The sequence below is a fragment of the Colias eurytheme genome, chromosome 20, assembly GCF_061535395.1.
Source record: "Colias eurytheme isolate Ceu_HAF_F1 chromosome 20, ilColEury1 Martin Lab GWU primary, whole genome shotgun sequence".
In the NCBI taxonomy this organism is placed as follows: Eukaryota; Metazoa; Arthropoda; class Insecta; order Lepidoptera; family Pieridae; genus Colias; species Colias eurytheme.
Window position 1 is genome coordinate 5,433,882 of NC_142999.1, and position 17,733 is coordinate 5,451,614.

Here is a 17,733-nt window from a genome sequence, read left to right on the forward strand (position 1 = left end):
GAAGGGACTTGTAGTTTTGCATACACTGATAATTAAAAAAAAACTTAAACAACTAAATTAAACTTAAACGTCAAAAATTTTTTGCAAAATTTTTCCTGAAAATCCATGTTTTCTTCTCTGGCTTCGCTTAGCCGGCATATATCGATTCGCTAATGTGAGCATTTCGTCTATGAAAACATTATATTAAATAATAGCTCACGTGCTGGTGGGCGGTGGCAAAGATGGGCGGGTTGCTTGTTATGGGTGTACACATATAGTTTTAAGACTTCATCTATTTGAAAAAAAAATGCGTCTGGAATTTTATAATTAGTATTTTGGTTACCTATCTTAATCTCGAATTTTAATATTCCGAATATCATAATCCAGAAAACGTTTGGACATTTTTTCATAACCCCGAATTTTAAAATTTCGAAGTTTTGTTTGCCATATAATCGCAACTCCGAATTTCATTTGCCCATTTCTTTATTTGTACGACGTTTTACAATCCAGACGAATGAATTCCAGACATACGAAATCTAAATGCACAAAATCCAGATGACCGTAATCCATATGCACGAAAGCCAGATTTTTAAAACACAAATTTTTGAAATACAGTTAATTGATATCGAGACAAACAATGTCCAGATTTTTGAAATTCCAATAAACGATATCCAGCAAAACGTAATCCTTCCAGGGGGACGCAGCACGAACCTAACCTAACCTTCTGAATAGATTTTAACACTTTAACCTTTCTGTAATGGGCAAGTAAAACAATAGCGAGTCGGTTCTGGCACTCGCCGGCCGCTGCCGCGGCACGCTCGCTTCGCTCGCTCGGCTCGTGCATGGGGGGTCACAGTTCAAACCTAACCTAACCTACTGAGTCGAATTTGATACTTAAACCTTTCTGTAATGGGCAAGTAAAACAATAGCGAGTCGGTTCTGGCATGGGGGGTCACAGTTCAAACCTAACCTAACCTACTGAGTCGAATTTGATACTTAAACCTTTCTGTAATAGGCAAGTAAAACAATAGCGAGTCAGTTCTAGCGTGGGGGTCGTAGTTCAAACCTAACCTACTGAGTCGACTTTGACACTAAAACCGGTCTGTAATGGACAAGTAAAACAATAAATTTACTTACTGACAATGTTTATTTTCAGTCGATAGTAATAGTATAATCACGATTGTATGGAAATCAAATAAAAAGATTATGAAAATCTGGCAATAGTTTATCTGTTATACGATTATATGGGAACCAAATAAAAAGATTATGAAAATTTGGCAATAGTTTATTTGGAAAATGGTACGATGGGAAACAAAAAAAAGTATTCTGAGAATCTGGTATATTGAGATCTGGATTATGAGAATACGGGAAACAAAAAAATACTTTTTAAAAATCTGGTTTTGGTGCATCTGGAAATTGATTCATCTGGGAAATTAAAAAAGGAATTTTAAAAATTTGTCATTCATTACATCTGTCTTTTAAAAGTTCTAACAACCGTTTTCGGGGTTTTAAGATTCGGGTAATAGAAATTCGAGTTTTTAATAGGTTACCTAGTATTTTTTACGTAGGTACTCAGCGTATGCAAAACTATAACCTCCTTTGAGCTTAATATATTAACAGTGGGACACCCTGTATATGTAAGTGAAGTCCTATGTTTCCTAGTGGGGTAAGGGGCAGATGTATTATACATCTGTTTCACTGATTGATTTTCTTTAGGAACAAGTAAGTGATCAGCCTTGTGTTCTGCCAGACAATATTTATTTTCTTCGTCTCCCCCTGCAATCGAACCCAGGAACCTCGTCAACCACTGTTGTACCAAGGAGGCGGTCTTTATAAAATATGAATGATTAAAATTTTACAGAAACTATTTTATCTAAACAATTATTTTTTCGATCGATATCTGCACTGTGTCTGCACGATACTTACAAGAAACGATACTTTGAAGTTGTATTTACAGTTACATATTTCTGAAATCACCAACATTATACATTATTAGTTATATCTAGGAAACGAATGGTGGTGAAAATTGTTTAGAATTTTCTAAATGAATTTTGCCTGCCTATTGCTAATTAATACCAATACCTAAAATAACTTTTAGTTAGTCGTTACATTAAATCAAAGATAAAAAAAAACCTCGCCTGCGAATTTAATGTGGTATTAGTCGCGTAATGTCATGAATATGGAAAAAACTTGAATGGTCATACTTACTTCCTATGAGTTCCTACCAATAGAGAAATATCTATGATGATATGAGATAATAATTCATCGCTAAATAACTTATTATACTTATCACTTGATAACTAAATTACTTTTAGAACATGACATTAAAATATATTATGTTAATAGCACAGACTAATAATAATATACTACGTATACAAGTTAGTAGTATAGTAGGTAGTGATACTTCAAAATTATAAAAGCGAAAAGCTATCTTAATCGTATTACACTATCTCAAAATTTTTAACTTTTAATAAAATTATAAAATTGCGTGCATGAAATAGTTAAATTAAATTTCAGGTAAGTACATACATAACATGTTATAATACATTCACGCTTTTGTCGGATTTAAATATAACTAAAACTTTTCCTGTCCTGTATAACAGGGAAGTTATAAAGGCATCAGGAAGGTCTATATACACGACATAGAGTTAATTCTTAATGTTGCCTTTGAATTTTAATTAAAAGTATTAATAACACGGTAATAAAATTAATAATATACACTTTCTATAATTTAAAAGGATGGCGGTTATAGTGACCGTTGTTCGATACATCACGATTAGTATTTATTTGTTACCTAGGTAAAAAGGTACTTTCTTTTAAACATTTCTAATTTTATACAGAAAAATCGCAGTCAGAATTATTTTTTTAATTAATTGAAGAACTTTTTTTCAACATATAATTAGTAGTTACTAATATGTATAATGTACCTACTCATAAAATTCTTCAAGGTCACCAATCCAGAGACCTCAACAAAAAAATTGATTACAAGATAATATACATATTAACACTACAATGATAAGTTATCACTATTTTGCATATGGCCTCCTGACACAGATAGTCATTTTGGTTTTTTATTTTTTTCCGAAAACATGCAAAGGTTAAGATACAAGCGTCATATTTTGTGTAATTACTAATTACAATGTTACATGAACAACAAAAACTTAATTTCATTTGCATATTATTGAATGTATTTGTAGTTATTATTGTAAGTTTTGCTAATCTTGAGGATAATGCACACTACAAATACTTGAAACTGTTTGTTTAAAATAAATGTTTGTTGAAAACCATTAACAACAATTATAAATAACAAGTTTTTATTATGTACCCAGTCACATATTATAGAAAACAAGTAAATTACAATATTAATTCAAGTAATTCCAACCATATTTTACATAATATTAATAATTTTACGAAAAGCAAGCACAGCACAAATCCTCTTACAAAATCAAAATAGAATAATCTAAACTAAAATGTCACTAATTACCTTATTGCTCATATCTATTATGACATTTAAAGTAATCTTTTATGCAGTTTTCATGGAAAACCATGGAAAAAGAGATTAATGCTAAATACACCATAATTATGTATTGCTAAAAACTTCATAAACATTAGCACCTAACAATTTCAATTTATCATTTAAAGTAAGTTGCTGTGTTAACAAGTCTGGAATGTTGGTATTGCCCTTGCATGTATTTTTTGTGATCAACTCATTCACAACTGGCAGTAGTTTTACAAAATGCATGTCAACTTTATTCACATCAATAAAAGGTTCCCCTTGAGTCCCAAGTTTCATGGCTCCATTTGTGACAACATGCCCGTCACTGACTTCTAAATGGTTTTTGGACGTTGGCACCCATTTTGTGACAAATAAATTTGCAATTTCATCAATAACTGATGAAAAACTCCTACTAACAGAGGACATTGTGATAGAGGTCACCTCATCACTCTCCAATACATCCATAGTTTCCTTTACAATGGTGTCAAATTTAGCTTCATTTATTTCTGTATGATCAACCAGATAGTGAACCATCTTTTTAATAGGATCTCCTTCAGTTGTATCAGTACATAGTATAGTTTGAATAGACCAAAACACTTGCTCTACTTCCTGCAAAGTGATCTTCTTTTTTAGGGATATTGGATCTACCACTCGTTTAACAGCCTTTTCAATTTGCTTCACTAAGTCTTCTACACCAGGTCCAACAAAGTGATGGCATAAAGATAAGTATTTCGCTTGTAAATTACCATCTATGAGAGGCTCAACTTCCAGCACTGAGTCTCTATAGAGATACCCACCAATGATGTTAAGCTGTACTCGTAAAGTTACTTGTAGAATAGAAAGAGCATAAACTAACACACAAATACGCGTAAATATCATAACTTTCATTTGTTCCCATAGTGCTAGTTTATTTTCTGGATTGTCATGTAATTTTTGTACAATTTCTTCTGTATTTAATATGCTTAAAATATTTTCCGATACAATCTTTGAAAGTGAAAGAATTGTTTGGTTGCAGGTACGTTCGGTGCTTTCAAAATGTTGTTTCTTTCTTGTCATTTCAAAGAACTTCTTTGCCTCTTTTTCTTGCCATTCTCTTAACTTCTTCTGTGCATAACTCAAAAGGAAATAAATAGATCCAAATACTGCCCCAGTTACAATAAACTTCCTTCTATGACGATGTAAAAAATTTTTGATGCTTGAAAACATTTTCACAAATTCTCAGCAACCAGTTATTGATTATATACCTATGTTACTAAAATTCTAAAGGGGAATCAGATCGGTATTTTGTTGTGTTCATAAGACGTTTAGTTATGAAAGTAGTAGCATCAATGAATCTTTCAACACAGTTCATAATGCATACTTCTGTTTTCGAGTCCAATCGGTTTGAGGGCTTTCCCATGCAAGTGTCCCAGCATGTATCAGTGAGACCGTGGACTAATACCTGAAATTACGTATGCGATATTTTAAAGTTTCGAATAAAAATATTGGCTAAACTGTACATTATAGTGCGTGGAGTTGAGAGTCGTAATTTTTTTTGTGGTTAGCTATTGTCCTATGGAACCTAAATCTGAAATTTCACAGCGCGAAAACTTTTTGTTTTTGAGTCACGAATTTTTGAAAATCGGAAAATTTTACTCCATTTTATCTTTGAAACGCGAACTTACTGTTATGACAGTGTCAAATTGACCTAGAGCGATTGTCAAACGCGTTTCATTTCAGGTAAAACATTTCTATCTAACAAAAAAAATATTATAATTTAAATTTTATTTATGAAATTTGTATATTTTTTAACAACAACATTAAAAATAATTATTATTAAGTATAGTTTTTGTAAAATAGATTAAATAAAATAAAATTATTAATATTCGCAATTTATAATTTAACAAAAATATTAATCAAAGTGTCTAGTCGTCCCCTAAACGGATGAATAAAATAAATTAGTCGTCCGATTACCGGATGAATAAAATAATTTAATCGTCCGATTATTCGGATTACTAGATAACCTTTTAACACTAGAGCTAGTTGGGTTGGACTAAAGCAAAGGGGGCGCAGGACTTTTGATGGAGTTGGTGTCATTTTAACACCTATTTATTATTGTTTTATCGTAAAGATAACGCTAATATAAGCATGTTTTATAGGAACAACTTTTCTCTAAAATCAAAAATGGCGGAGATATTCACCCTCAATTCGTTAGGTTAGGTTAGCCTTTAGGTTAGGTTAGGTTTCTTAAAAAAAACTACACAGAAATAGGAGCCCCGCGAAGCGGGGCTCCGTCGACGCGCAAAAAAAAATCTAGTTTAGGTTAGGTTAGCCGTTAGGTTAGGTTAGGTTAGGTTTCTTTAAAAAAAAAACTACACAGAAATAGGAGCCCCGCGAAGCGGGGCTCCGTCGACGCGCAAAAAAAATCTAGTTTAGGTTAGGTTAGCCGTTAGGTTAGGTTAGGTTAGGTTTCTTTAAAAAAAAAACTACACTGAAATAGGAGCCCCGCTTCGCGGGGCTCCGTCGACGCACAAAAAAAATCTAGTTTAGGTTAGGTTAGCCGTTAGGTTTAGGTTAGGTTAGGTTTCTTTAAAAAAAAAACTACACAGAAATAGGAGCCCCGCTTCGCGGGGCTCCGTCGACGCGCAAAAAAAAATCTAGTTTAGGTTAGGTTAGCCGTTAGGTTAGGTTAGGTTAGGTTTCTTTAAAAAAAAAACTACACAGAAATAGGAGCCCCGCGAAGCGGGGCTCCGTCGACGCGCAAAAAAAAATCTAGTTTAGGTTAGGTTAGCCGTTAGGTTAGGTTAGGTTAGGTTTCTTTAAAAAAAAAACTACACAGAAATAGGAGCCCCGCTTCGCGGGGCTCCGTCGACGCGCAAAAAAAATCTAGTTTAGGTTAGGTTAGCCGTTAGGTTTAGGTTAGGTTAGGTTTCTTTAAAAAAAAAACTACACAGAAATAGGAGCCCCGCTTCGCGGGGCTCCGTCGACGCGCAAAAAAAAATCTAGTTTAGGTTAGGTTAGCCGTTAGGTTAGGTTAGGTTAGGTTTCTTTAAAAAAAAAAACTACACAGAAATAGGAGCCCCGCGAAGCGGGGCTCCGTCGACGCGCAAAAAAAAATCTAGTTTAGGTTAGGTTAGCCGTTAGGTTAGGTTAGGTTAGGTTTCTTTAAAAAAAAAACTACACAGAAATAGGAGCCCCGCGAAGCGGGGCTCCGTCGACGCGCAAAAAAAAATCAAATACCTACGTGTGTTGTTTTATCGTAAAGATTACGCTAATAAAAGCATGTTTTGTTGGGGCAACTTTTCTCTAAACTTGATAATTACCAAGATACATGACGGATTGTAAAATGTAATTTTTTTCAATGATGGAATATTATATTGTATTCAATATTAAGCTGCGAAAGTCCGAATCTAGCTAAAAAACGTTACGCTAAAATAAGCATTGCATTATCATAAGACTTGCCACAGAACCGAAGCTGTCAACCCCGAATTCCACGTGGTCTTGTCTGCCCTACCCCTAGAGTGTATGTAAAAAGCCGGAGGCGCGGAGGGAGAGCAGCCCTCGCCCGCCGTGACAAAGCTCGGGAGCCGTGCGGAGCGGAGCGGCTGAGGCTGGTCGCCGAAGGCGACCAATAAGCTGAAGCTGCGAAGTGGAGTACGGGCGACCGTGCTTTGTCACGCAAGGGCGGAAGGGCTGCACTTCCCGTAGCGCCGGAGCTAAGGCAGTGTCTGAGACAATATAAAAAAGACATGAGGAGATAGGGAAAGGGTTAGGTTAGGTTTCATCATCAATCATCAATAATTTTAGAGAAAAAGTTTTTTTTATAAAACATGCTTATTTTAGCGTTTTGAATAAAAATTATGTATTTTATGATTCCTATACAATTTTCACTTTAGATCAAAAATTTTCTAAGTCCTTACTTTGCGCCCCCTTTGCTTTAGGCGGACCAAAACTTAATTTGTAAATATCTCGAAAACTATTAATTTTCGCGCCCCCCCCTTTACAGGGGAAGTTCCTAGTACCCACCCCCCCTCTCTCCACCCCCCACTACCCCCAAATTCCACGCCCTATAATGTACAGTTTTACCAAAATATTTCATTCTAAAAAATCGAAACAACAAGGTACATTACGAGAAGATTTACATAAAGTGCAAAGGTCAAGTATTGTAGAGTCAATACATATAATATTATATTATGTACGATTGTATGTAGTTTATCAAACGAGGAAAAGATTGCATTCTAAACTATTATGTATCTATAAAGTGAACAAACATCAATTTTTCGAAAATTTACCTGGAATCGTTGCTTTTGCGTTTCGGTCAATATAAACCTTTCTTCACTTCAATATCGTTCATAATCAAGATATATTACCAGGTTAATTTCCTTTGTAGTGTACGACAATAAATTAAGAGGACACAAAATTATTTTTTGGACATTTACGATTCGATTCGACCGTTTTGAGTTTTGACTTGACGTTTATCGTTTAGCCACAGACTGTTGAAATTTATTCAATTGACTACAGATTATAAACAATAAACATATTTTATGTTCATGGGGTCACAGCTTAATGATCTAAGGGTCACAACTCACAGGCAAGGTCACAGGTCAGGATTGTTTTTGAAAGAATGAATCATTTTACATTTATATAAGCCACAGATATAAGCACTAAGCATAGATAGACCAGTTTTTAACGCATAATATACTAACGATTAATCACAATTAGTCAATAAACTTGACTCATTTGAATACTTATAAGAATAGTCCTATATTTTAAAGGATGATTTTTGTCAGCAGGGGCTGAGTACTGCACCTCCTAAAACACTCATAATCTTCATTATCTGATTACTTACTAATTATTATAGAAGGTAAATTTTTCGTTAAATTTGCTTTATGCTCTCTGTCCTGACGATCCTGACAGTGACACCGACCAGCGTTCCCAACCGTACGATAATTATCGTACAAACACGATAATTTGGTGCCTACGTACGATGTACGATAGCATGTTATTATCGTACGCTGATTTTACGATAATTTCTATCAGGCAAAATTCGAGAATTTATATTATTTCACCCATACAAATATGAAATTTTGACGTGTTTCATATCGAACTTTCATTGGAACAGTGAAATTTTGTCAGATTGAATTTTAAACGTCTTGGCGCGTTTATTGAACATAAAGTGGAAATGGAATCGGTTCAGGTCTGTAGTCTGTACCACGCGTAAAACCAAAGAGTATAATGAATATTAAGGCACGTAAAACGTTTGGGTTTCAGTGTCCCGTTGATTTGACAGCGAAGAACTTGCATACTTATCAATATTACAATTTATATGATTTATTTATTTATAATTGACTTTATTCTAAAAAGTACGATAATTTCGAACCAAAAACGCCTAATGTACGATAATTTTACGCCCCTGGTACGATAATCAGCTCACTTCAGGTTGCTAACACTGACACCGACACTGTCACTGTGACACATTGTTGATTGTACTTACTAAAAATTATTTGAATGCTCAATTCTGCTAATCATTACAGATATTTTGACTTTTATTCGGCAAAATTTTAAACATTATTTGATCTAAAGTGAATTGTGTTTATTTTTTAATTGAACCTGAACACCAGATACTTGAATCACGATGATTGGAGAGAGAGCAGAGAGAGATCACTGGATGTGGCTAAAAAAAGTCGACTTAAATGGTTATACTCTTATAGTTCCAAGTGTTGCTGTTGGAAATGTGGGACAACTCGCGTGCGATATATTAATTTCTTCCTTGGGAATGGACAAAATTGTAAGAATATATACACCGGCACAGTTTCCAGTTATTGGGTGCAATCCTTACGATATCAATTCTACTGTCTTATCGACTTCATGTGAAGTGTATAGAGCATCATCACCCAAATTAATTGTTTTACAAATGAAGGCGCCTCTGGTATTCAAATATGCACAAGGGTTTCTGGAAAATATAGTAAAGCAGTTCCTTAGAAAAAATATAAAAGATATGATAATATTGACAAGCAGCTACGCTCATGAAAGAAGGTATATAATGACATCGCCTTTTAGATACATCGTTTATCCTTACACACACTATAAAACACAAATTGTGAAGAATAATATGATTGACCATGACCATCAAATAGAAAATGAAATAAGAATATTTGGTGGAGGATTTGCACCAATGCTTTTCAGTATTTGCAAAGAAAAGTCTCTGCCTTGTTTTTTGTTATATAAATATTGTTCAGAAGGAGACAACATTCCTGATGCTATAGAAATGGTCAAAAAACTTCATGAGCTCATTGAAATTTTTGATAAAGATAAAGATATTTCCGAACAGATGATTCAACCAGAATCTTGGAAGCATTTATTCGGCAGGCCACCTCCACAAGATATCTATTAATTTCAAGTTAAATATTAGAAATAGTTTAGATCTTCTCTGATGATAGAATACAAAATTAAAATGGCATTTCCTTGTTACATTTAATCAGTTCTATAACTGTAAGAAACAAAAAAATGTTGTGTGGTTTTATGAAACCACGGTAAAAGTGAAACTGTTCGAACGGTTCCGAACACTGCTTTGTGTAGCGCATGTCGCGTGACGGTCGGCTGCCGAGTAGGTATACCTACTCGGCAGCCGTGATACACGCGACATGCGCTACACAGACCAAAAAGTTTGAGACGATGTAATAAAAGTTTCACTTTAAAAATTACAATTTAAGTGTATTATGTATATAATGATATCTATTCAATAAATTATTCAGATGGTTTGTTTGTTTTAATTGATGTTTAAAAGGATCTTTTTTATTGACAATTTTCCGAGTTTATATTAATATTAAATATTTTTTTTAACAAATATTAATTTGAGTTAATAAAAATACAAAATAAGCAGCTTCATCATATTAGAGTGATCTCATATTAATTATGTGTGAGTGTCAACATTCTGCATTTTTTTCATTATTTAGCATGACTCAAATAGAAATATGTACATTATAATGGGCAGAGTATTGCCATCAATTAATAGTAATTAAATGAAACAATGTGTTCTAATATTCCCTGTCACTCACCTATTAATTAAGTCGCTGCCGTAATTTAGTTGCTCAATTAGAATTTTAATATTTCAAATAGGTAGGTTAATCATAACTCACTTTTAGTATGCTCGATCTATATTTTATTATGCACAATATTATAGACCGGGAGATACTGACACAAAATTTCGAGTCATTTGTAACAAGGATGGCGGTTCTACAGGGGTCTTAGTACGCAATGACAAAAAGAAAAATGATGGTGTGAACGCTGGTACCGGTGTCTTAGTCGCGTGGGCGTTTGTCGAACTCGTCGGAAAAATAGCGAAAGTCAAACGATTTGTAACACAAAAATTTTAGAATTTACCGATAGCCCATAAAAAAGTAGTAGGCGGTAGTGTCATGCCATACTTTTCCGGTGTGACTTACTGCCCGCCATACCGACGCGAATGTGTTGATTTAAATAAAACAATCATTCAACCATTTGTACCAGGCTAACTTTTGCACAGGTAACTATCGTCGTGCAGCCATTTACGAAAATCGCCATGCCATACTTTTCGGACGATTCGAAATGGTCGCCATACCGCCGAAAATCTGCAAAAAATTTTTATTTCGCCAAACTTTTTGTACCAGTATTGCATTTGGATTTTTGGAGAGTATTTGATAAAATGTGACCATTATTATATTTGCCATACTTCTAGTAGGGGGAAAAAGTGCTGTTATACTTGAAAACTTAATTTATTATTAATTTATATAAGTGAGGATTTCCAACACTTAGATCTTTGAAATTTTGTATTTATATTTGTTGATCCTCAAACTTACAGGAAAAATAAGTGCCATACTGTTACAAATCGTTTGACTTTCGCTATTTTCCGACGAGTTCGACTAACGCCCACGCGACTAAGCCGCCGGTACCAGCGTTCACGCCATCGTTTTTCTTTTTGTCATTGCGTACTAAGACCCCTGTAGAACCGCCATCCTGTTACAAATGACTCGAAATTTTGTGTCAGTATCTCCCGGTCTATTAGTTGCTTGTCTGTTATTTGTCGCTTACTCAAATTTATACCGCTCAAGTTATTAAAAGAGTAGATAGGTATCTCATCATCAGTCGCTCACTTTTTTTGGCACTCGTTTTATTTTTCCCTTAATTTATAAATCACACACACACACACACATAGGTATTTACCAAGATTTTTTATTACTTAGGTATGTGTTGTGTCTGACGCTGTATATCACGTTGATTATAGAAAAGATTTATTTATTTCGATTAGGTATTCTGATTATTTATATTGAATCTCGAATCTATATTACGCCATCGATTAACAAAACGACAAGACAAATATAACAAGGATAACTAAACACTAGCTGTGAGGGCGCCAATAAATTGCCTCTTATCGCTCAAAGGCAATAACATCTTTATGGCATGACAGTATAAAAGTGTAATTTATAAAAAAGACCGTTAACAAGTTAAGGGTGACTCTAAATCTTAAGCACGTCTAAAGTAGATATGAGACGATTATGTAGGCTTTTATTTTACTGGATGTTTACTGGAGCTAACTCATGCTAACTGTGTAACTTTTAAACACTTTACTTTTTTCGTAGACTGTTATTTTATAATTATATGTATTATTTTGGTTGGTAACTACGGTCTTTATAATATAGAAAAACTAGATTTCCGCCCGCGGCTTCGCCCGCGTTTGCAAAGGAAAACCCGCATAGTTACCGTTCCCGTGGGATTTCCGGGATAAAAACTATCCTATGTGTTAATCCAAGTTACACTCTATATGTGTGCTAAATTTCATTGTAATCGGTTCAGTAGTTTTTACGTGAAAGAGTAACAAACATCCATACATCCATACATCCTTACAAACTTTCGACATTATAATATACCTATAGGTATTAGAATATTAGATATAATATTTTCTTTGTGCGTCCCTTTATTCGGATAACTATTTAAGTCCCTTAATTTTACATTTCCGAAGTGAGAACTAGCTTTAATAGGTATGTACCTACTATGTAGGTATATTGTACAGGTTAAAGGGAATTATTCGGGTTTTCCTTTGATTATGCGAGCATGTATGCGATAATGCGAGTGAAACCGTGGGCGTACCTATAGTAATTTGTCAACAAAATCATTTTTATGTTCTAGATATAGTTATGTACTTATAAGGAATTTATTTTTTATATTACCTAATTGATAAATCATACCTTATTCATTGATACATTTTTTTGTGTAGGTATTTCGTTGTTGTTCTGAAGTAAAAGTTGGTTAATTATAACTTGAGGTGGGAGTCTGGAGGAGGTGTAGGTTGATTTTAATCAATTGCAATTATTTTAATATAAAACATACCTACCCACTTAAATATGATTGTGACTCTAAGTTGTGGCTCGATGCTGAAAATAGTTTATAAGCATTTACCTACATTGATGACATTATTATTATGTGCAACGTGGGAATTGTGAATGTGTAATAAATTGGCTCTGATTCATAATTTATTAAAGCCGCTTTTTGTATATTGTAGGTACATCCGTGATCCGATTGCTATCAAATCGTATAAATGTCAATCATTGACTCTTATATTATTCTCTACTCTTTTTAAACGTAGATATTATGTACATATTTGCAAATTAATGCGCTTCCTAATAGTCATTTATTATTCTTACAGACATTAGCTAACGTAACAATCAGTAATAATAAAAGATCTAATAAAACTTAGACAATTAAACGAACAATAATAACGAGCTAAAATACCTAAACTGACTTCCAGCACATTAGTCTGGTTTACACTATGGTTTTGTTAATCCTATAATTTGTATTTAGATCTAATATTACGCGTCTATCTTATGATTATATAACTCGGAACATGTGTGGTGGTATTAAAAGATATATATGATATTTCATAACCATTACAGGCTGTACAACACAAATCCGATCACGCTGAATGAATATTAATGCGAGGGGAAGTGGACCAGGCGGATTACGCGCCCTGCCTCCCAATTGATTTGTATAGTATTATCTTTATGCTGGAGTATGTGTGAAAGTATTTTATGTGTTTCATCTTTGCTGGAACTCTGCTTATAGGCCTATCGATTAGTGTAGTAAGTATATGTATTAGTATAGGTACGTATATGCAAAGAAAATAAAAAAGTTACCTATTACAGTTTAATTATGTTGATCAATGACTTTTTTGTGGACATTGGTATCGTAACTGCAAAAAGTATGATGTTTTAAAATTCATTTACTAAAAGGTACGCTGTATGTAGATATTATTGGGTATACGCCGTCGTATGTTCGAACTATATAGGCCCATATATCTGAATTACATGTTACAAAGTGCCATCATCAATTATTATTTTGTCGAAGGATTTATGCATCGCTAGTGACAAATATGAAAGGCAGGAGTGATGTAAGTAGCGAGGGGGTTCGACAAACACATTTTTATGCCCATATAAGTATAGGTAGTTACGAACGAAAACGTTTAAATAGATGATACGATTCAAGGCATTATTTTATAATAATAAAAAAATAATAATTCCATAATCTATACCTATATTTTCTTCAGTAAACTTCACATAATACATTCGCTTTAAATATATACTCCTCTAGTGATTTATAGATACTCATACTGTCTAATGATGTTCAAACAGTAGAAATCTTAATATGTATATATAAATCTCGTGTCACAATGTTTGTCCGCAATGGACTCCTAAACCACTTAAGCGATTATAATAAAATTCGCACACCATGTGCAGTTCGCACCAACTTGAGAGATAGGATAGTTTAAACATGTAGGTACCACGGGCGAAGCCGGGGCGGACCACTAGTAATTAGTATAAAAAACTTACTTCCACAAATCATCTTAAATGTATAGGCTTTATGGGACGTACCTAAATTAAATAAATTCTTATCAGGTTATTCTTATCAGAAACAATTATTATGACTTAGCATTTTATCTTTTTTTTTGTGTAGATATCGTATTCACTAAATGGATGTTTATATAATAAATGGACTAAAATCGTACATTTGTAGGTAAGCTAAGTTGTCATTTATCAGACAGACAGAGTATAAATTTTTCATGTAAGCTTTGTACCTAATATTGCATTAACAAAATTTTCCATATCGCATCCTTATCAGCACGAAACGTACATTTCAGAAGAAAGGTATCGTTAGTACAGCATCTGTGAAGCCTATTCTGTTAATTGCATTAGGTTGGAGCTCTGAGCCAACTCCGTCGCTTGATTAAACCGTTTTCACATTGATTACGACTCCATTACGTTTTAAACCCATCCTCTCTTCTATTTCGTGGAATTACTTTTTTAACGAAGCTGCTTTGTATCCAAATCGGCGTAATTTAAATATGATCGTCTGCTTGTAATAGCTACAAACGATATTGTGTTATCAGATGTAATTTTTATACGAAATTAAACATAAGCAATAAGCATCCCCGAGGTTCAACGCTGGAAGTGAAAGCTAACAATGGTTTTCAAGTTTTTATTTCTCATAATTGAAATGATGCCAGTACCTACAGCTGCTGTTTGAATGTTGAATGCCGTTGTTTGTTATGAAAACTCGCAGATGTTTACAAATAAACAGACAAGTGTTTCTTCGTTTTCTACAAAATAATAGAGATGAATTGAATTATTTATTTTATCAACTGTACATTTTTATATGGCTTTTCCGTTTTTGTAATGTGCTTTTATATAACTTTACTAAATTGATAGTGATGTGAGAGGCATCTAATGTTACGGAATTACATAGGTACTACATATAAAGATAAATATGTAGATACATTTTCCCTCAAATGCTACTTATTGGAACTGCATTTATTATAAAGAACGAAATTTAACAAGTATGTACACCGTAATAACTTTTTTAATAATTTTGGTAAACAAGGACCAATTCCCAAGTTGAATACTATAATTAATGATTATCCTTATATCAATTTGATGATATGAAGAGAAGCATATTGATGGAATTTGTAGGACAATGCCATGACAATGCATATTTTTCGGAATAATTCTTTTATAAAATTATGGGTATGTTGCAACGCGCCTTGTCACATTCTAAAAGGCTATATGAATAATCATATTTTTACATAAAATATGACGGTGCATTTAAATCAAACGAACATAGAGCTAGAGCTAGAGTAAGAGCATTCTTTTGTGATCTTTTTGTGTAAACGAAAACTCGTATTCAGTGTTATTCAGTATTAGAACATTGCATAGAATCTTTTCGAACGCACTAAGAACAAAGTAAAATCTCATCTTGTTGTGAAACGTAACAAACAGATGATAAAAGCGCATATACCTATAGTTTACTTTAGAATTTACAATGTTATTACGAGTTACAAGACAGATAGACTCGAGGATAATAAGGATTAAGCGCCGTATTCAAAAATCGGTTCATAACACAAACAGGGCCATATTTTATGTCTTGTTAAAGATGTTTTGGATCTTTGATATACTGTTATTGCCCATTAAATTTTTATGCTTGACTTGTACTATTTACTTATTCGTTTACGTTTACTGAATACCTTTAAGATCCTGGCAGTAAAATATACATAGTACCTAAGTGATAAATTACATATTTATGTTATTAGTTATAACAATTTGAAATAAGTATAAGTACATATTTAAATTTAAATATCCTCAGTTTCAGTTGTATAATTCCATTCCTCATTAATCTAACGAATAAAATTTTAACATTATGTAACTCGAGTAAACTCGTCTCCGAGTTTCACCCCCTGGGGCGAATATTTTCGTTCTTGCAACTTAGTTTGCTCACCAAAAACTGTAATGGATTCCATACACGCTGTTCCTACGTCGTGAGCCATACAATTTTAGAGTTACAAAAGTTACACGCGTTTATTTTAAAATATTAAGATAAGGTCGACATTAAACATTAAACGTAAATTATTATTTCACTTGAAGTGATTTTAGTTTACTAGTTGTAATATACTTATATACTAAGACTTTTAAGTAAAATTAAACATTAATACGAAAATATTGGTAGAGAAGCCAACTTGGATTCAATGTTATATCGAAAATGAAGTTTTGTTCCCGCAATAATACGATTTCTAAGAAAATCAATTTTCATCAATACGATTCCCATCCCACTGAATCCTTAAATATACGCTTATTATTCATGTTAAAATTATTAAGGTACAAATGATGTTACATAAGTCATAACACCATAGGATGTTAATGAACGCCATCAACTAATACATTTGTGGATGAATAACATACGAATAGCGGGGGCATTTGGATACGGAGATTGCCAATTAATGTTACGTGCCTCCCTCTCACCCTCCTCTAATTCCGATATCCCAGATACCTTTCCTGAGATTTATTTGCCCTCTGAATGTATTGCACCTATTTGTAAATAATTACTTCTTTTCATTCGATGAGCGTCTTTCCGCAATGCGGAGTTTTATCTTGGTGAAAGATTCCTTTTGAAATAGCCATGGATATTGCCGAGATTTATCTAGTGCTATTATTAAGCATCACTTTGTTAGAAGAAAAACGTTTTTCTGTAAAAGCAAGCGATAGAACTGCGGGGAGATGTTGTTAAGGTTGTTGGGTTATTTCCCACATTCATACATAAGGCTAGATATACAATATCGTGGCTGAATATATCTTAAAAATTAAATATTGAAATAGGTTGACAATGTTACCTTCATTTAATGGATTATATTTGAAGTGTAAATCCAATTTTTCTCTTAATCATACACTGACACTGTATTTAGTATACAAAAATTAATTTTAAACAAAAATATGACTTCCAAAAGATTGTAATATTATATAATTATATATGATATTACATCATATTTAATACTATTTATGTAACTTGTAAATGGATTATCCAAATAACAACACCACATTATTATTAAGCCACATTAATCGCTTTCGCATAATGATTATCAATTACATACCTCAAACGTATTCATGGACTGGACACGTTTAACAACCACAATTTGAATATTGGACTTGTAAAATTGACACAAGGCTACATGATTATAATATATTTTTATTTAATTGAGTATGCAATAATTAAACAAAAAGAAGAAACGTGTGAAAATATTAATTAAATATTAATAATTTGATAACATTTTTATTATCAAATGTTTGTGGTTTGATATTTTTATCAGCAAACCACAATTATTTTGATTTTAAAATTTAAATAGTAATGAATAGAATTACCAAAAGCTCTTGCTGTCATTCGATATAGTACCTACATACCGCCTCTCGGGGCTACGGCAGTCG

At 33.2% G+C, this 17,733-nt stretch overlaps 2 protein-coding genes across 2 annotated transcripts; one reads left to right on the forward strand and one right to left on the reverse strand.

Annotated features, from left to right (window-relative positions):
• Positions 1 to 3,276: 3,276 nt before the first annotated feature.
• Pex3 (peroxisomal biogenesis factor 3) lies at positions 3,277 to 7,789 on the reverse strand. The gene is made up of 2 exons (XM_090113854.1): positions 7,747 to 7,789; positions 3,277 to 4,916 (listed from the first exon to the last, which is right to left on the reverse strand). The coding sequence occupies exon 2, from the start codon at positions 4,679 to 4,681 to the stop codon at positions 3,560 to 3,562; it is 1,122 nt and encodes a 373-aa protein (XP_089969980.1). The 5' UTR covers positions 4,682 to 4,916; positions 7,747 to 7,789; the 3' UTR covers positions 3,277 to 3,559.
• Positions 7,790 to 8,943: 1,154 nt separating this feature from the next.
• On the forward strand, positions 8,944 to 10,213 carry LOC149899670 (proteasome assembly chaperone 2). Its single transcript, XM_090113968.1, has one exon. It carries the CDS (start codon positions 9,090 to 9,092, stop codon positions 9,846 to 9,848), a length of 759 nt encoding a protein of 252 aa, XP_089970094.1. The 5' UTR covers positions 8,944 to 9,089; the 3' UTR covers positions 9,849 to 10,213.
• Positions 10,214 to 17,733: the final 7,520 nt, after the last annotated feature.

Excerpts from the sequence above, each read along its gene's own strand:
- LOC149899670 (XM_090113968.1), top strand. The coding sequence starts at position 9,090 with ATGATTGGAGAGAGAGCAGAGAGAGATCACTGGATGTGGCTAAAAAAA.
- Pex3 (XM_090113854.1), bottom strand. The coding sequence starts at position 4,681 with ATGTTTTCAAGCATCAAAAATTTTTTACATCGTCATAGAAGGAAGTTT.